This window comes from Tamandua tetradactyla, chromosome 4 (genome assembly GCF_023851605.1).
Source record: "Tamandua tetradactyla isolate mTamTet1 chromosome 4, mTamTet1.pri, whole genome shotgun sequence".
Classification (NCBI taxonomy): Eukaryota; Metazoa; Chordata; class Mammalia; order Pilosa; family Myrmecophagidae; genus Tamandua; species Tamandua tetradactyla.
Window position 1 is genome coordinate 9,342,659 of NC_135330.1, and position 20,911 is coordinate 9,363,569.

Consider the following 20,911-nt stretch of genomic DNA (forward strand, 5'->3'; position numbering starts at 1 on the left):
GGCAAGCTAGATAGAGAGAGCGCGAAGATGGAAATGGTAGGGCACCGGCGCTTGCGCAATAGGGTGGCCGATCCTGACCGCGTGCAGCGCGAACTTCAGCGCAAGCGCCAAGGCTCAGGCAGTTGGCCACACCCTACTGCGCATGCGCATCAGCTACATTGAGGGGCGGGCGCTGGGGTTGAGGCTTTGGATTAACGCCGCAGGTGAGGTTTTTAAAGTGTCTTGAGCCTCAGTGCTTTTCGGAGTTCAAGGAAAGTGTGACAGTTTCCAGTGTTTTGTTCCGGCTTTAGCAACGAGAAGGAATAGAAGGTCTGAATTTCAACTGGCCGTTTAGGAAAGACCTGGTCGGTTTGGTGCGGGAGATGATGGGAGTTGTAGTTTTAGCGGGCTGAGCGCACCGAGCCTTTCCCCAGGCACCCTGGGAGTTGTGGCTCATCGATTTTGGACTCGCATGACTATGTGCGAAACTTTCCCTTCTTAGGCCCGTGTTTACTAAACCTGTAGCGGTAGATGGTTTGCGTTTTTTTTTTTTTAGTTCGTTTATCAGAAACCTTTGCTCAAATATTCTGTCTAGTTTCTGTTTCCTGTTATCCTTGTTGTCACTTGCAATTTATTCCCCCTGAAATGTCCTTTTTGTTTTCTCTATCCTGTGCCCGTCAGGAGTGTCATTGTCATTGTCTACTCCCATTCTCGCTTCTTCTGGTACCCTTTATTTCCCTCTCTGCATTTTTAAAATTTCTTTGGGAGTGAAGCCTATGGCCTGTTCACCTGAGGAAATCACACAAAGCTTTTCAATATAATGAAAATGTCTTCAGTTCCAATTATGAACTATTCTTAGCTCCCGAGGTAGTGTATAAATGTGTTGCTGGTGTTAAAAATAATAACAAATCCATATTATGAAAGACCCTTCCAATATCAAAAATTTAAAATTGCCATAGCCCAAACAACCCCAATGAGAGGTATGGAAAGATCAAAGGTGGTGGTGAAATTATACATAGACGATAGGACTTAACAAATGAATATGAATGCTGAATCATTAAATTGATATCTCTTTTAGTCTCTAATATTTTAGAGAGGCTAGAAGTAAAAACCTAAAATTGTGAAATTGTAATTCATGTCAAAGTCTGAAATAGGTTCTATAACTCGTTTTGGTGCTGTGCTTGGAAATTTATAGCTTTTTTAATATATGTTATTGTTCACAAAAAAGAAGGAAAAAAAGTCAGTTGTGATGATAAAAACGTATTTAAGCTCTCTAGCCCCCTATATTCTGGAGCAGCTAGAAGGGAAAATATGAGAGGATGGTGTTGTGGCTCATGACGAACTCTGGGATCTATCCTGTAACCACTTTTTGAAGAGTGCTACTATTGCTTTTTTATTTCTTTGCTTTGTATATATGTTATACTATACAATAAAAAAAGTTTTAAAAGAAAAAAAAAATTCTGTCTAGTGCTTTGAGGTTCTCTTTCCGCATGGCAGCCCTGCACCCCCACCATGCACTCAGTTGCTGATCCCTTAGAGATTTTGATGGGGAGCCAGATATTTAAAATTGCTGTGCAGGACAGGAAAAGGGATGATACTGCAGAAATTAAACATGAAGAGAATACCCTGTTAAACCAGAGAGAAATTGGGGCTGCTTTCTGTCGGGATTTTGTAACCCGTTCTTGTTGATTTTTAAATTTATTTTGTTTATTAAACATACAAACATAAACATTCTTACCATATGATCATTCCATTTTACATATATGATCAGTAATTCACAATATCATCACATAGTTATATATGCATCATCGTGATCATTTCTTCAAACATTTGTGTCAATTCAGAAAAAGAAATGAAAACAAAAAAATTCATACATACCATACCCCTTACCCCTCCCTTTCATTGATCACTAGCATTTCAATCTACTAAATTTTTATTTTAACATTTCTTCCCCCTATTATCTGTTTATTTTTAATCCATATTATCTGTTTATTTATAAGGTATGTTTTATCTACCTTATATGTGTATAAGGTAGATAAAAGAAGCATCAGACACAAGACTTACACCATCAGACAGTCACATAGCAAAAGCTCTATCATTATACAATCATCTTCAAGAAACATGGCTACTGAACACAGCTCTACAGTTTCAGGCACTTCCCTCCAGCCTCTCCATTACACCTTAACTAAGAAGGTGATATCTATTTAATGTGTAAGAATAACCTCCAGGATAACCTCTCCACTCTGTTTGGAATCTCTCAGCCACTAACACTCCATTTTGTCTCATTTCTGTCTTCCCCCTTTCCATGGAGAAGGTTTTCTCAATCCCTTGGTGCTGAGTCTCAGCTCATTCTGGGATTTCTGTCCTACGTTGCCAGGAAAGTCCACACCGCTGGGAGTCATGACCTATGTAGAGAGGGGGAGGTCAGTGAGTTTCCATGTCATGTTGGCTGAGAGAGAGAGCCACATCTGAGCAACAATAGATGTCTCCTTGGGGGTGAGTCTTAGGCCTATTTTTTTTGTTTTTTTTTTAACATGGGCAGGCACCGGGAATCGAACCCAGGTCTCTGGCATGGCAGGCAAGAACTCTACCTGCTAAGCCACCATGGCCTGTCCAGGCCTAATTTTAAGTAGGCTTAGCCTATCCTTTGGGGGTTTAAGTTTCACATGAACAAACCCCAAGACTGGGGACTCAGCCTATTGCTTTGGTTGTTCCCACTGCTTGTGAGAACATCAGGAATTCTCCACTTGGGAAAGTTGAATTTCCCCCCCTTCTCACCATCCCCCCAAGGGAACTTTGCAAATACTTTTTTATTCACTGTTCAAATCACTCTGGGATTTATCGGGGCATCACTCTGGACAAGCCTACAAAATCTCATGCCCTACTCAAGGTTCCATGCACTTATGGTATTCATTTAAGCTAGTTGTGACCCATTCTTAGGAAACTTAAATTTGTAAGTTTAAATAAGTTGGTTAAATTACTATTTTGTCCAGAAGAAAGGAAGCAATAATAATAGAAACAGTAGTAATAGAACGGTAGATTGCTGATAAATAACTTATATTTGGCCATGAAATAGAGCACACCCTTTCCTCTCCAAATTAAAACAGCTTGAAACTTGCTCAAGACAGCTTATGAAGTTGTCAATAGTAAAAATAATAGCATGTATTTAAAATATGTATATTTTTATTGAGAAATCTCCATGCACATACAGTCTATACAGTCAAGAGTTGTTGATTATGTGATGCTGTGATTCTTTCCCAGGTGCCACACCTGTTGGTGTCCAGATGGAGCAGCACACTAGTCGTCCTACTAGCAGAAGAGGTGTGTGTCAGAGACCTTGTTTCCCCTCCCTTAAACGCCAGACCTCCCCAATTCCTCAGCCTATGGGAAAATGATTCTAGTTGTATATATGCTTTTCCCTTTTACTTGGTTAATTGGAAAGCAGGTGTGTTTGTTCTGCATTCCCCACTAAATGGGAACATTGCTGTATTCCCAATGCCTAGAACTGGATCTCTTATATGGTAGATGTTCAATAATTATTAGGTAAATTTCTATCTCCCCTTATAATAAGATGTTATGAACAGGGCTCCATTAAGACAAGGTGTTGACTAGAGTGAATAGATAATAAGTTTGAGTGGGACAATCCCAGTGGTGGCCAGGAGAATGTCTTAGGCCGTCTGACTCCAGAGCCTACCCACTTAACTGTAGGAGGTTAGCTTCCTGTAACAGAGACACCCACTCTGCCCTCCTTGAACATAGATTTAATTAGTTCTTTTCACAGAGTATATAGTGCAGTGGTAAAGAGCATAATTGGCATCTGCAGGCCCAACGTTAATTCCAGCGCTGCCATGTAATCATTGTGGAATCATGAGCAGATTTCCTGTTTCCTGAAATAAAATGGGGATTAGTGATCTCACAGGGCTGTTGTGGGAAATACATAAGATAAGGTATGTAAAGGACTTTTCATTGTTTTCTCCATCCTGACTTCTTTGCGGCTCCCCAACCTAATCTTCTGTTGTACATTGTCTAATGAGAAATACCATTCCTTTAGTATAGGCTGTGAGTAAAAGATTCTTCAAACCTTATAATCCAGTAGATAGCACGTCCTTATACACACAGGGTGGGCTCAAATAATTTAACGGTGCACTTGCATGGAAATTAACAAATTTTCAAGTGGTGAATTGAGAGATGAATTTCAGCTTCTATCTCTATACCACTCTACATGAACCATCAAATGACTGATGCCTCTGGAGCACGTGGAAGGAGAAGGTGGGTGACCTACCGTAGGCCTTGGAAAATCCCCAAACCCAGTAAAAAGGAAAAAATATATATATGTTCCCTCACCAAGAATAGCTGACAGGGAACATGACAGACTTTAGTTTTCTAAAGCTCGATGACTTTCCGGCCTGAAAGCATCTCAGCCTGGCCCCCATGGATGAGCCCTTCCTCCTTACCAGCCCATTCCTTCTGTCACACCTTGAATAAAGCGCAAGAATAAGACGTCTTCATCCATACAGCCTACTTGTCGTGCTTCTGCCCCCAGGCCTGTTTTTCATGAAGAAGTCATTGCTTTAACTTCATCTCTCTGAGATACCACTTCCTCAGGTTGTATTTTGCAGCTCCGTGGACTAAGTTAGGTGCTCTCATTGCATTGTTCCGGGTATAATAACACGCATGGTGACTCCACTCAGTGACTGTCTGCACTTTAGGACCGTCAGCTACATGAGAGGAGGGGTCACATTTGTTTAGTCCACTGTGGTAGCTTCAGCAGCTGACACAGTAGACACTTGGAGTCTTTATGTGTATGATTGAATGGGGTACAAATCAGTTTTTCGCTCTAACTTAACTATTTTTGCTAAGGTAATGTATTTTCCCATTTAGGAATCTCTACCATGTCCAACCTATTCTGTTTAATATGAATAAATTAATCAAGATACCACTGATAGCTTATTTCCTAACCCCAGAAAGGCCAGTGACTTTCCATGATATTTGGGAGAAAGCCTAAATGTAAAGGGGATTTCCTAGTCCATCTTGTCTGTCCACTCCTCTCTACCCCTAATTCTAGCCCATCTCCCAGGGTTCCTGACTATTCCAGCCATATTCTTGTTTCCTTGTCTTTGCTCATGCTGTTTTCCTTTTCCACATTTGGAAAGTCTTTTCTGGTCATCAAAACTTCCCAAGTTTTCAAGGTCAATAAATGTCCTTCAGTTGCATGGAGACTTTTCTGACTATTGCGCTCATATTGATCTCTCCCCTTTCTTGAAACATGTGCTTTGTGTTTAATCGCAATTCATATAACTAAAACATAAAAAACCTTATTTTCCCCCAGACTGTCAGACTCGTTTATGTCTTTGTGTTGTTATGTCACTGCTTTATCTGGTCTGCTTTGCCTCCCTAGTAGGTAGTAAGAGCCTGAGAAGCATGTCTTCCTAACATCTAACACAGTAGTAGATGTGTCTCACATATCAATAAGAACTTGGAAGAGGTGAACAAATTAGATTTGAGCTTACCCCACCCCTCTTTGGTTTCCCTTGGTCCCACTCTATTTCCTTTTTTGTTTCTCTTACATATCTTTATTTGAAAATATTCAGGGAGGGGGTCACAGCATTTCAGGTTCATGGATCTAAACGAGAAAGGTCATCACTTGTTGGGATGCGCCCTGACGAAGTTGCCTCTGATTTTGTTCTAGCCAAAGAAGAAGGTGATGCTGTGCCTCTTCATCCAGCCAAACCCTCCCCCAGCTTTATTAATCTTCAAACAAATTCCCCACCAGCTGCTTTCCTGAACATCCAGACAACAGAGCTGTTCTCAGGTAAGGAAACGGGGAGGGTTTCCCAAATGAGCTGTGCAGAAGGGAGGGCTGGCATGGAGGGAGGTGGCCCGGCTTTTCTCCTTTTGACCTGGCCACCAACTCTGTGTCAGAGCATTTCTAGATGCTTCATTGGTACCTTGTGGATTATTCCTTCTATTGATTTCATTCTTCCTGGTTCTACTATTTTGTGTTGTTTCCTTGCATATTAGCATCTTTGCTAGACTAAGGAGGAATGAGATGAATACTTCATTACTTACTAGTAATGCTAGTAAATAGGAGGCTTGGAAAGGAAATAGTGACTGATCGGTCAGTCTTCATTTATTTGAATTTCAGTTGTTCATCCTAACCTGGGGAAGTCAGGTATTTGGCATACCTGTAGGGAGCCTACATATTGAAGGCCCATATTTTTAAGGGTCCCAGGGTCTAACAAAGAAGTCAGGACAGATGAATAAACCAACAATGGATAATACCGCATCGAATGGGCAGAGAGACACTGGGAGATGGTGGAAGGTGCATTCCTCCTTCAGAAACAACTAGTGGACTCGTAAAAAACTGTCAGAAACAACTGCTCTAGAGCTTCAAAGACCAGGGGAGTACTTCAAAGCATCTAGAGAGTGGGGCAGAGAGACTGAGAAACTGCAGTGAAAAACTGGTAACCCGTATGGCAGGGGCTCCTAGTCTGCATCCCCTACCCGGGAAGCCGCTTCGGCTCCTCCGGGTTCCTGCCTGGGCAGCTGCTGTGGACTGCGAAGGCTGTGGAAGTCCTCCTCCCCAAGGACAGAGGGAGACATAGCCCAGTACTGATCCAGCTATTGGCCAGCAAATTTACGTTGTTGGGTCCTGCTGCTTTAGCCTGTCCTGGACAGGTGCAACTGTGCCATTGTTTTGGCAGCAGAGGCAGGCTGCCAGAGGGCTAAAAGTACTGTGCCTTTATAGGGCTGGGGGAATAGGGTGCCTGAGAGTGCCATCTGCTGAGCAGGCCAGGAAAGTGCAGCCCTGGGAGCTGAAAAAAAAGTTTTTTTTGGTATCTTTCCTGACCCTCTCCCCAAAGCCCATTGGAACTGTTCTATGTCCTCAGGATGGCTCCCTCGCCCTGTCTTTTTTTTTTTTTTTCATGTTTTCAGGAATATTTATTTATCATAAAGAAACATAAATAAGCTTAAATGACATCATAGTTTGGTTTAGGTGAAACTTCAAGTTCATATAATTTGGATTATCATTAAAAAAAATTTTTTTATTAATTAAAAAAAAATTACAAGAAAGAAACACAAACATTCCCAACACATACACTCAGCATTCAGAAAAAGAAATAAAAAGACAACAGAAAAATAAAACAAAAACAGAAAAAAAAATTTTACTTACCATACCCCTTACCCCTCCCTTTCATTGATCACTAGCGTTTCAAACTAAATTTATTTTAACATTTGTTCCCGCTAATATTTATTTTTATTCCATATGTTCTACTCATCTGTTGACAAGGTAGATAAAAGGAGCATCAGACACAAGGTTTTCACAATCACCCAGTCACATTGTGAAAACCGTATCATTATACAATCATCATCAAGAAGCATGGCTACTGGAACACAACTCCACATCTTCAGGCAATTCCCTCCAGCCTCTCCACCACATCTTGGTTAACAAGGTGATATCTACTTAATGCATAAGAATAACCTCCAGGATAACCTCTCGACTCTGTTTGGAACCTCTCAGCCATTGACACTTTGTCTCATTTCACTCTTCCTCCTTTTGGTCGAGAAGGTTTTCTCAATTCCTTGATACCAAGTCTCAGCTCATTCCAGGGTTTTTCTCAATCCCTTGATGCTGAATCTCAGCTCATTCTGGGATTTCTGTCGCACGTTGCCAGGGGGAGGGTGGTGAGTTTGCTTGCTGTGTTGGCTGGAGAGAGAGGCCACATCTGAGCAACAAAAGAGGTTCTGTTGGGGGTGACCCCTAGGCCTAATTTTAAGTAGGCTTGACCTACTCCTTGTGGGGTTAAGTTTCATATGAACAAACCCCAAGACTGGAGGCTCAGCCTATAGCTTTGGTTGTCCACACTGCTTGTGAGAATATCAAGAATTCAACTTGGGGAAGTTGAGTTTTCCCTCGTTCTCACCATTCCCCAAAGGGGACTGTGCATATACTTTTCTTCTCACTGATCAAATCACTCTGGGATTCATTGGGGCATCTAGCTGGACAAACCAACAAAATCTCATGTCTTACCCAAGGTTCCATGTACTTATGTTATTCAACCTGTCTTCATATCTGTCTCTAGTGCTCCCTTTAGTATTTCTTGCAGAGCTGGTCTCTTGGTCACAAATTCTCTCAGTGATTTTTTTGTCTGAAAATGATTTAATTTCTCCCTCATTTTTGAAGGACAGTTTTTCTGGATATAGAATTCTTGGTTGGCAGTTTTTCTCTTTTAATAATTTAAATATATCAGCCCACTGTCTTCTTGCCTCCATGGTTTCTACTGAGAGATCTGCGCATAGTCTTATTGGGCTTCCCTTGTATGTGATGGATTGCTTTTCTCATGCTGCTTTCAAGATTCTCTCTGTCTCTTTGACCTCTGACATTCTGATTATTAAATGTCTTGGAGTATGTCTGTTTGGAGCTATTCTCTTTGGGGTACGCTGCACTTCTTGGATCTGTAATTTTAAGTCTTTCATAAGAGTTGGGAAATTTTCAGTGATAATTTCCTCCATTAGTTTTTCTCCTCCTTTTCCCTTCTCTTCTCCTTCTGGGATACCCACAACACCTATATTTGTGCGCTTCATATTATCTTTCAATTCCCTGAGTCCCTGCTCATATTTTTCCATTTTTTTCCCTATATTTTATTTTTCTTGTTGGATTTCAGATGTTCCATCCTCCAGCTCACTAATCCTATGTTCTGTCTCTCGAAATCTACTATTGTAGGTTTCCATTTTTTTCCATCTCTTCTACCTTGTCTTTCATTCCCATGAGTTCTGTGATTTGTTTTTTCAGACTTTCTATTTCTTCTTTTTGTTCATTTCTTTCCTTCTTCATATCCTCCCTCAATTCATTGATTTGGTTTTTGATGAGGTTTTCCATGTCTGTTTGTATATTCTGAATTAATTGTGTCAGCTCCTGTATATCATTTGAAGTGTTGGTTTGTTCCTTTGACTGGGCCATATCTTCAATTTTCCTAGTGTGATTTGTTATTTTTTGCTGGTATCTAGGCATTTAATTACCTTAATTAGTTTATTCTGGAGATTGCTTGCACTTCTTTTTCTTGCTGGATGAATTTGTTTTCTATCTGTTCTTTGACATTCAGTTCAGCTTTATCTGGACCTCTAGCTTTAGTTTTGTTTAACAGAGGAGAATTTTTCAGTTCTTGTTTTCTTGTTTCTTGCCCTGATTGTATCGTGCCTCCCCCTCCCCACCCTTAGAAGGGTCTATTTAGATATTATAGACTTCAGCCAGGTTTTCCCAGACCCAGCTGGCCTCCTATCAGGCGGAAAGAGTCACCTGCGTCGGTTTTCCTTAAGGGTGAGACTCAGCAGGTTGAAAGACTTTCCTGTTAAGTCTCTGGACTCTGTTTTTCTTATCCTGCCCAGTATGTGGCGCTCATCTGCCTGCAGGTCCCACCAGCGTAAAATGATGCGGTACCTTTAACTTTGGTGGACTCTCCGGTTCTGTGGGGGCTTGCAGCCGGTCCAGCTGGTCCAATCTGGGGTATGCTGTGTGTTTGATCACTGACATGGCCCCAGGAGGCTCCTCGCCCTGTCTTGACTGGGATATACTGATGAATCGAGAGTCAAAGAAAAGCCTGAACACAAACCCAATCAACAAAAAAATTCTAGATAAGAAAGAAACTGACCTTCAAAATAATCTCATCAAGATAATCAGATACCCAGATAACAGCAAAAAATTACAATCCATACTAAGAAACAGGAAGACATGGCCCAGTCAAGGAAACAAAAAGTCTAGAGAGACAGAATTTGGAAAACTAATCAAAGATATTCAACAGATTTCCTAAATCAGTTCAAGGAGATGAAGGAAAAGAATGGCTAAAGAGGGAAAGGATATTAAGAAGATACTGGGTAAATATAAAGAAGAATTTTAAAGTATGCAAAGAAAAATAATAGAATTTATGGGAATGAAGGCACAACAGATGAGATTAAAAATACACTGGAGGCATACAACAGCAGATTTAAACTGGCAAAACAGAGGATCAGCAAGCTAGAAGACTGGATATTCAAAATCAAACAGACAGAAAAACAGATAGGGAAAAGAATGGAAAAAAATTAGCAACATCTCAGGGAATTGAATGACAGCTCAAAGTACACAAATATACATTTCATGGGTGTTCCAGAAGGAGAAGAGAAGTGAAAGGGGGCAGAAAGAATATTTGAGAAAATAATGGCAGAAAACTTCCCGTATCTTATGAAATATATAAATATAATATCCAAGAAGCACAACGTACTCCAAACAGAATAAATCTGAACAGGCTACTCCAAAACACTTGGAAAGTGTCAACTGCCAAAGATAAAGAGCCAATTGTGAAAGCAGCAAGAGAAAAGGGATTCATCACATACAAGGGATACTTAATAAGACTAAGGGCCAATTTCTCATCAGAATCCATGGAGATGAGAAGGTGGTAGTATATGTTTGAGATACTGGGAAAGAAAAACTGCCAGCCAATAATTCTTTATCCAGCAAAACTGTCCTTCAGAAATGAGGGAGAGTTTAAAATATTCACAGTCAAGAGGAAGCTGAGAGAGTTCATTAGCAAGAGACTTTCAGTATACTGAAAGAGTTCAGTTCTGCTGGCTGAAAAGAAAAGACAGGAGAAAGAGGCTTGGAGGAGAGTGTAGAAATGAAGATTTTCAGTAAGGGTAACTAAAAGGATAAAAAGACAAAAACAGGATATGACACATAAAAGCCAAAGTATAAAATGTTTCAAATAGGTACTGCCTTTACAGTAATAACATTGAATGTTAATGGCTTAAACTTCCCAATCAAAAGGCAGAGATTGGCAAAATGGATTAAAAAATATGATTCATTTATATGCTGTTGTTGCTTCCTATTGAAACGGAGCTCGAAGGATATTAAGGGATGATGAGAAAAAAAGAAAGGAAGAAAGAAAGAAAGACACAGACGGGCTCAGGCAGTCTGAAGCTTGAGTTTACTTCAGACAGACTTCAGACAACTTTATTCTTATCCAGATCCTGCTTAAATACTGCAGAGTGACAAAAGGCATGCATGCATTTCTTCAAAGAACAGAGAGCTTATTTTTCAGTGCTCTCTTCCTTCATACTTAACATAACCATTTGGGGTAATCATTCTCTTCCTCCCAGACTGCTCTACATAACAATCTCCACAGTTTACTGCTGCCATCCTGAGGCCAGCTGTTCCCAACAAATTCTGCAGGTCTTGTTTTAACCCTTGGCTCCTACATGCTGTCTATAAGAGACTCACTTTAGAGCCATGGATACAAAGAGGTTGAAAGTGTAAGTCTAGAAAATTATATTCCATGCAAACAGTAACGAAAAAAGAGCTGGGGTAGCTATACTAATATTGGATAAAATAAACTTTAAATGCAAAAATGTTATGAGACTAAAGAAGAACATTGTATATTAATAAAAGGGACAATCCACCAGGGAGAAGTAAGAATCATACATATTTATGCGTTTAACCAGGGTACGCCAAAATACGTGAGGCAAACACTAGCAAAATTGAAGAGAATAATACGTCTCTACAAAATAAATTGGAGACTTTAATACACCACTCTCATTAATATATAGAACATCTAGACAGAGGATCAGTAAGGAAACAAAGAACTTGAATAGTATGATAAATGAACTATGACCTAACTGACAAATACAGAATATCACATCCCAAAACAGCAGGATATACATTATTCTGATGTGCTTATGGATCATTTTCCAGGATACAGCATATGTTGGGTTACCAAAAGTCTCAACAAATTTCAAAAGACTGAAATTATCCAAACACTTTCTCTGATCATAGTGGAATGAACCAAAAGTCAATAACAGGTGGAGAATTAGAAAATTCACAGATATATGGAGGTTCAACAACAAACTCTTAAACAATAATTTCTTCTTAGGGTCAAAGAAGAAATAGCGAGAGAAATCAATAAACTTTTTGAGTGAAAGTAAGAAAACAACATATCAAAACTTATGGGATGGAGCGAAGGTAGCGTGGAGGGAGAATTTTATAGCCCTAAATGCCTACATTAATAAGGAAGAAGAACCTAAAATTATAGACCTAACTGAAGACTTGGAAGAACTAGAAAAAAACAGCAAGGTAATTCCAAAGTAAATAGGAGGAAATAAATAACAAAGGTTAAAGCAGAAATAAATGAAATTGAGAACAAAAAGCAATAGAGAGGATCAACAAAGAAGATCAGTAAAATTGACAAACCCTTAGCTAGACTGACAAAGACAAAGATTGAAATAAAATCAGAAATGAGAGGGCGGACATTACTACTGACCTCACAGAAATAAAAAAAAAAATTGCATCAGTCATCAAAAACCTCCCAACAGAAAAAGAAAAAGAAAGAAAGAAAGAAAAAACTGCCAACAAATTAAAGTCCAGGAGTAGATGATTTCACAGGTGAATTTATTCTTAATTTTTTTTTTTTTTTTTTTGGTGCACCGTTCCTGGAAGTACTGCAATACCAGGTCGATGCGTGGAGTGGACAGAGCAAGCTCCCACTCCATCTCCCAACTCCAAAAATCCACTCAATATATTGTCCTCGGATAGAGGACGCATCAATTAAAAAAAATTAACAGCAAGCAAACAAAAACATTAACATATCATTCCACTCTACATATATAATCAATAATACTTAATATCATCACATAGTTGCACATTCATCATTTCTTAGAGTATTTGCATCGATTTAGAAAAAGAAATAAAGACAACAGAAAAAGAAATAAAACAATAACAGAAAAAAAAGATTATACATACCATACCCCTTACCCCTCACTTTCATTTGTCACTAGCATTTCAAACTAAATTTATTTTAACATTTGTTCCCCCTATTATTTATTTTTATTCCATATGTTCTACTCGTCTGTTGATATGGTAGATAAAAGGAGCATCAGACACAAGGTTTTCACAATCACAGAGTCACATTGTGAAAGCTTTATCATTGTTCAATCATCATCAAGAAACATGGCTACTGGAACACAGTTCTACATTTTCAGGCAGTTCCCCCCAGCCTCTCCACTACATCTTTAACAACAAGGTGATATCTACTTAATGTGTAAGAATAACCTCCAGGATAACTTTTCCACTCTGTTTGGAATCTCTCAGCCATTGATACTTTGTCTCATTTCACTCTTCCGCCTTTTGGTCGAGAAGGTTCTCTCAATCCCTTGATGTTAAGTCTCAGCTCATTCTAGGGTTTTTCTCAATCCTTTGATGCTGAGTCTCAGCTCATTCCAGGATCTCTATCCCACATTGCCAGGAAGGTCCACACCCCTGGGAGTCATGTCCCACGCAGAGAGGGGGAGGGTAGTGAGACTGCTCGTCGTGTTGTCTAGAGAGAGAGGCCACATCTGAGCAACAAAAGAGGCTCTCTTGGGGGTGACTCTTAGGCCTAAATTTTAAGTAGACTTAACCTATCCTTTGTGGGGTTAAGTTTCATATGAACAAACCCCAAGACTGGGACCTCAGCCTATAGCTTTGGTTGTCCACACTGCTTGTGAGAATATCAAGAATTCAACTTGGGGAAGTTGAATTTCTCCCCGCTCTCACCAGTCCCCAAAGGGGGCTTGCAAATACTTTTCCACTCACTGATCAAATCACTCTGGAATTCATCGGGGCATCACTCTGGACAAACCAACAAAATCTCATGTCCTACCTGAGATTCCAAGTACTTATGACGTTCAGTCAAACTATCTACATAAGTTATATTAGGAAATGCTCTAGTCAAAATATAAATTTTTTAACAAATAAACATTTTTTGCTTTAGTCTCACACATAAGGTGACATTTTAAAATATTAATTGCCATCTATTTTCAGCACCCTGCAATAATGACATTCCTTTGTTCTTCCTCATGCAAAACATTTTTAAATTTGTACATTTAGCCACTATCATTATACACTCTAGGCATTCCTAGATATAGCATCTCAGTCTTTATGGTGTATTTTCCTTCTGATTTCCTTTGTGCCCCCAGGCCTCCTCCTTCTATCATTCTCACATTCAGCTTCATTCAGGGTTCTAACATTATTGTGTTACAGTTAGATAGTATTGTGCTATCCATTTCTGAATTTTTACAGTCAGTCCTATTGCCCAATCTGTATCCCTTCAGTTCCAATTACCCAATACCCTATTTCTATCTCCTGATGACCTCTGTTCTTAACTGAAATTCTCCAAGTTCATTCATTAATGTTAGTTCATATCTGTGATATCATGCAGTATTTGTCCTTTTGTTTCTGGCTAATGTCACTTAGCATCATGTCCTTAAGGGTCCATTGATGTTGTCACATACTTCATAACTTTATTCTGTTTTATAGTTGCATAATATTCCATTGTATGTTTATACCACAGCTTGTTTAGCCACACGTCCGTTGATGGACATTTGGGCTGTTTCAATCTCTTGGTAACTGTAAATAATGCTGATGTAACATTGGTGTGCAAATGTCCGTTTGTGTCCTCGCCCTCATATCCTCTGAGTAGATACCTAGCAATGGTTTTGCCGGATCACACGGCAAATCTATACTTAGCTTCCTGAGGAATTGTCAAACTGCCTCACACGGTGATTGTACCATTTGACATTCCCACCAACAGTGGATAAGTGTTCCTCTTTTTCCACATCCTCTCCAGCACTTGTCATTTTCTGTTTTATTGATAATGGTCATTCTGGTGAGTGTGAGATGATATCTCATTGTGGTTTTGATTTGCATTTCCCTGATAGCCAGAGATGTTGAGCATCTTTACATGTATCTTTTCGCCATTTGTGTTTACTCTTCTGAGAAGTGACTGTTCATGTCTTTTGCCCCTTTTGTAATTGGGTTGTTTGTCTTATTATTGTGGAGTAGAACAATCTCTATATATTCTGGATACTAGACCTTTATCTGATATATCATTTCCAAATATTGTCTCCCATTTTGTAGGCTGTCTTTTTACTTTCTTGACAAAGTTCTTTGATGCACAAAAGTGTTTAATTTTGAGGATTTCCCATTTTTCTATTTCTTTCTTCAATGCTCATGCGTTGGGTGTAAGATCTAGAAAACCTTACTAGATTATTATAAGTTATTTATAAGATTTATAAGATATTTCCCTACATTTTCTTCTAAAAGTTTTATGGTCTTAGATCTAATGTTTAGGTCTTTGATCCATTTTGAGTTAATTTTTGTATAGGGTGTGAAATATAGATCCTCTTTCATTCTTTTGCATTGGATATCCAGTTCTTCAAGCACCATTTATTGAAGAGACTGTTCTGTCTTAGGTGAGCTTGCTTGGCTGCCTTATGAAAGATCAGTTGTCCATAGATGAGAGGGTCTATATCTGAGCACTCTATTTGATTCCATTGGTCAGTATATCTATCTTTATGCCAGTACCATGCTGTTTTGACCACTGTAGCTTCGTAATATGCCTTAAAGTCAGGTAGTGTGAGACCTCCGACTTCATTTTTCTTTCTCAGGATATTTTTAGCTATTTGGGGCACTCTGTCCTTCCAGACAAATTTGGTTATTGGTTTTTCTATTTCTGCAAAGTAAGTTTTTGGGAATTAATTGTTACTGCATTGAATCTATAAATCAATTTATGTAGAATTGACATCTTAACTATATTTAGTCTTCCAATGTATGAACATGGTATGCCCTTCCATTTATTTAGGTCTTCTGTGATTTCTTCTAGCTAATTCTTGTAGTTTTCTTTGTATAGGAATTTTGTATCCTTAGTTAAATTTATTCCTAAGTATTTTATTCTTTTAGTTGCAATTGTAAATGTAATTTTTTTCTTGATTTCCCCCTCAGATTGCTCATTACTAGTGTATAGAAACACTACAGGTTTTTGAGTGTTGGTCTTGTAACCTGCCACTTTGCTGTACTCATTTATTAGCTCGAGTAGTTTTGCTGTGGATTTTTCGGGGTTTTCGACATACAGTATCATATCGTCTGCAAACAGTGAGAGTTTTACTTCTTCCTTTCCAATTTTTTTTTTTTTTTTTGGCTTTTCAAAAGGGGAATTTAATAAGTTGCTCGTTTACAGTTCTAAGGCTGAGAAAATGTCCCAATTAAAACAAGTCTATAGTAATGTCCAATCAAAGGCATCCAGGGAAAGATACCTTGGTTCAAGAAGGCCAATGAAGTTCAGGGTTTCTCTCTCAAGTGAGATGGCACATGGCAAACACAGTCAGGGCATCTCTCTCAGCTGGAAGGGCACATGGCAAATACGGCGTCATCTGCTAGCTTTCTCTCCTGGCTTCCTATTTCATGAAGCTCCCCGGGAGGCATTTTCCTTCTTCATCTCCAAAGGTCACTGGCTGGTGGACTCTGCTTCGTGGTGCTGCAGCATTCTCTGCCCTCTCTGAGTCTCTCTCTCCAAAATGTTTCCTCTTTTATAGGACTCCAATAAACCATTCAAGACCCACTCAAATGGGTGGAGACATGCCATCCCCTAATCCAGTTAAACAACCATTCTTGACTAAATCACATCACCTAGGGAGATGATCTCATTACAGTTTCAAATATACAATACTGAATAGGGAGTATTCTACCTTTAAGAAATGGGATTTATATCAAAGCATGGCTTTTCTTAGGGGGCATACTTCCTTTCAAACCAGCACATTCCACCCTCTGGCCCCTAAAAAAGACATGTTTTTTCCATATACAAAATACATTAATTTCATAACAATATTAGAGACAGTATAAAATTTCATCAAGTCAGTTACAGGCATGGTCTGTCCTAAGGCAAAATTCTCTCCATTTGCTCTGGAACTTTGAAAACTCATAACAAGTTATTTGCTGCCAACATACAAAGGAGGAACATTCATAGGATAAATATACAAATTTCCATAGGGAGGAAGGAACGCAGGGGTCACCAGACCCATACAATTTCAAAAACCCGCAGGGCAAAGTCCATTAGATTTCAAAGTCTGAGACTCATTTATCCTCAGGGCTTTAGAAAGCGGCAGTCCCACCCTTTCAAATGCCTATGCCTGCCTCTCTCTGAATGCAACCTTGGGGGATATTGGGGAGACCACCCTTCTCTAGGCTCCACCCTCTCCAAGCATCGGGGCTGCACCCGGGCTCTCTGCCATCTCCGGGGCACATGCTCTACCCCTCCATGTGGTGGCAGCCAGGCCCTCCCCAAACCCCAAGGAATGTGCTTCACCCTCTCCAAGACCTGAGGTGGCATGACTCTTCCACTGCAATGAGGTGGAAGGCCCACACTCTGCCTTTGGGGCAAACTCACCCTCTCCACGGGCTTGGGTGGGTCGGCTCTCCTGGCCTGAGGCTTCTTGACTTCAGACTCCAGCCTCCATGGTTTTGCCTCTGAAGTTATTTTTCCTCCAATGTGTCCCTTCTCTAAATCTCCCAGTCCAGACTGACAGCAGCTCTGTTTATACAGGTCCCACAGCACTCTCGTTGGCTTTCTATGCAGTAGCCTTGGAGCATGCCCATCAGACATAAGGAGTTTCCACAAATCCTTCCTGGATAACTCCATGTCCGATCCTGACTTTCTCTGAAATGGCTGACTGGTTTCACATTTGGTTAAGACCTCATATGGGGCACTATTCTCTGGAGTCTCCCTTTCTGTAGGCCCAGAATTTTCCAAGACCTCAATTTCTGGTTTCTTTTTACTCAAGAGTTCAGTTTTCAGCTTATCTCTTTCCTGTCACATTTCACTATAAGCTACAAGGAGAAACCAGACTGCACTTTTGACATTTAATTTGGAGATCTCTTCTGCTAAATATCCAAGTTCATGGCTTTTAAAATCAGCCTTCCAGCCAAAGCCACTGGTCAATTTTGCCAGATTATCTGCCATTTTAAAACAAGGATCGCCTTCCTTCCAGTTTGCAATAACACGTGCCTCATTTCTGTCTAGGGCCTCATCAGAGGTATCTTTATAGTCCACATTTCTACCAACAGTCTCTCCAAAGCATTCTAGGCCTTCTCTATCAAGCTTTTCACAACTCTTCCAAAATCTTCCCTTTATCCATTTAAAAAGCCGTTCCAACATATTTGGTATATACGAACAGCAGCAGCAACACCCCACTCTCCAGTACCAAAATCTTCTAGTTTGTTAGCTGCCAGAATGCAATATACCAGAAATGGAATGGCTTTTCAAAAGGGGAATTTAATAAGTTGCTCATTTACAGTTCTAAGGCTGAGAAAATGTCCCAATTAAAGCAAGTCTATAGAAATGTCTAATCAAAGGCATCCAGGGAAAGATACCTTGGTTCAAGAAGGCCGATGAAGTTCAGGGTTTCTCTCTCAAGTAAGAAGGCACATGGCGAACACAATCAGGGCTCCTCTCTCAGCTGGACAGGCACATGGTGAATACGGTGTCATCTGCTAGCTTGGTCTCCTGGCTTCCTGTTTCATGAAGCTCCCCGGGAGGCGTTTTCCTTCTTCATCTCCAAAGGTCGCTGGCTGGTGGACTCTCTGCTTCATGGTGCTGCAGCATTCTCTGCTTTCTCTCTGAGTTTTTCTTCCTTTCCAATTTTGATGCCTTATATTTCTTTTTATTGTCTAATTGCTCTGACTAAAACTTCCAACACAATGTTGAATAACAGTGGTGATAGTGGACATCTTTGTCTTGTTCCTGATCTTAGGGGGAAAGTTTTCAGTTTTTCCCCATTGAGCATGATATTAACTGTGGGTTTTTCATATACTCCCTTTATCATGTTGAGGAAGTTCCCTTCTATTCCTATCCTTTGAAGTGTTTTCAACAAATAAGGTTGTTGAATTTTGTCAAATGGCTTTGCTGCATCAATCGAGATAATCATGTGATTTTTCTGCTTTGATTTGTTGATATGGTGTATTACATTAATTGATTTTCTTATGTTGAACCATCCTTGCATACCTGGGATGAATCCTACTTAGTCATGACGTATAATTATTTTAATGTGCTGCTGGATTTGATTTGCAAGAATTTTGTTGAGGATTTTTACATCTATATTCATTAGAGAGATTGGTCTGCAATTTTCTTTTCTTGCAGTACCTTTGTCTGGCTTTGGTATGAGGGTGATGTTGGCTTCATAGAATGAGTTAGATAGCCTTCCCTCCTCTTCAGTTTTTTTGAAGAGTTTGAGCAGGATTGGTACCAATTCTTTCTTGAAAGTTTGGTAAAATTCACGTGTGTAGACATCTGGTCCTGGACTTTCTTTTTTTAGAGCTTCTTAATGACTAATTCAATTTCTTTACTTGTGATTGGTTTGTTGAGGTTGTCTATTTCTTCTCAAGTCATTGTTGGTTGTTCATGCCTTTCTAGAAGTTGTCCATTTCTCTACATTGTCTAGTTTATTAGCATAACGTTGTTCATAATATTCTCTCATTACCTCCTCTCCTTTATTTCTGTGGGGTCAGTGGTTCTGTCTCCTCTTCCATTTCTGATTTTATTTATTTGCATCCTTTCTTCTTCTTTTTTCTCAACCTTGCTAAGAGTCTGTATTAGTTAGGGTTCTCTAGAGAAACAGAATCAACAGGAACTATTTGTATATAAAATTTATAAAAGTGTCTCACAAAACCATGGGAATGTAGAGTCCAAAATCTGTAGGGCAGGCTGTAAGCTGATGATTCTGATTGTCTGGACGAACTCCACAGGAGGGGCTCACTGGCCGTAGCAGGAAGAGAGCCTGTCTCTCTGAATCCTCCTTGAAAGGCTTCCAGTGATTAGATTAAGCATCACTCATTACAGAAGACACTCCCCTTGGCTGATTATAAATGGAATCAGCTTTGGATGCAGCCAACGTGATCATGATTTAATTCTATGAAATATCCTCATAGCAACAGACAGGCCAGCACTTGCCCAACCAGACAAACAGGTACCACCACTTGGCCAAGTTGACACATGAACTTGACCATGACAAGGTCCATCAATCTTACTGATTTTCTCATAGAACTAACTTCTGGTTTTGTTGATTTTCTCGATTGTTTTCATGTTCTTGAATTCATTTATTTCTGCTCTAATCTTTGTTATTTCTTTCCTTTTGCTTGCTTTGGGGTTAATTTGCTGTTCTTTCTCTAGTTCTTCCAAGTGAACAGTTAATTCCTCAATTTTTGGTCCTTCTTCTTTTTTGATAGAAGCATTTAGGGCAATAAATTTCCCTCTTAGCATTGCCTTTGCTGCATCCCATTAATTTTGATATGTTGTGTTTTCATTTTCATTTGTCTCGAGATATTTACTGATTTCTCTTGTAATTTCTTCCTTGACCCACTGGTTGTGTAAGAGTATGTTGTTGAGCCTCCATATATTTGTGAATTTTCTGGCACTCTGCCTGTTATTGATTTCCCACTTCATTCCTTTATGATCTGAGAAAGTGTTTTGTATGATTTCAATGTTTTTAAATTCATTGAGACTTCCTTTGTGACCCAGCATATGGTCTATCCTTGAGAATGATCCATGAGTACTTGAGAAAAAGGTGTATCCTGCTGTTGTAGGATGTAATGTTCTATAAATGTCTGTTAAGTCTAGTTCGTTTATTGTATTATTCAAATTCTTTGCTTTTTTTTTTTTTTTTTTTTTTTTTTAACATGGGCAGGCACTGGGAATTGAACCCAGGTCCTCTGGCATGGCAGGTGAGCATTCTTGCCTGCTGAGCCACCGTGGCCTGCCCCTCTGCTTCTTTGTTGATCCTCTGTCTAGATGTTCTGTCCATTGATGAGAGCAGAGAATTAAGTCTCCAACTATTATGGTAGATGTGTCTATTTCTCTTTTCAGTGTTTGCCTCATGTATTTTGGAGCACTCTGGCTCGGTGCATAAATATTTATGATTTTATGTCTTCTTGTTGAATTGTTCCTTTTAGCAATACATAGTGTCCTCCTTTGTCTCTTTTAATTGTTTTACATTTTAAGTCTGACTTGTTGGATATTAGTATAGCTACTCCTGCTCTTTTCTGATTGTTGTTTGCATGAAATATCTTTTCAAAGTATATTATAACAAATAGTTATAGAAC

The 20,911-nt window shown here is 39.5% G+C and overlaps 1 protein-coding gene and 1 pseudogene across 2 annotated transcripts in view; one reads left to right on the plus strand and one right to left on the minus strand.

The window, feature by feature from the left end:
* The first annotated feature begins 75 nt into the window (after window positions 1–75).
* The window catches only part of TSACC (TSSK6 activating cochaperone), a 34,122-nt gene continuing 13,286 nt past the window's right edge, over window positions 76–20,911 (plus strand). Inside the window, exons 1-3 of one of the 2 annotated variants that reach the window (XM_077156467.1) lie at window positions 76–203; window positions 3,241–3,300; window positions 5,669–5,791. In XM_077156467.1, the coding sequence (XP_077012582.1) occupies window positions 143–203; window positions 3,241–3,300; window positions 5,669–5,791 (244 nt within the window). In that variant the 5' untranslated portion in view covers window positions 76–142. Of the gene's footprint in view, window positions 310–3,240; window positions 3,301–5,668; window positions 5,792–20,911 lie in introns of both variants that reach the window. The other variant, XM_077156468.1, reaches the window with a different exon arrangement.
* LOC143681996 (U2 spliceosomal RNA) lies at window positions 12,420–12,592 on the minus strand (annotated as a pseudogene).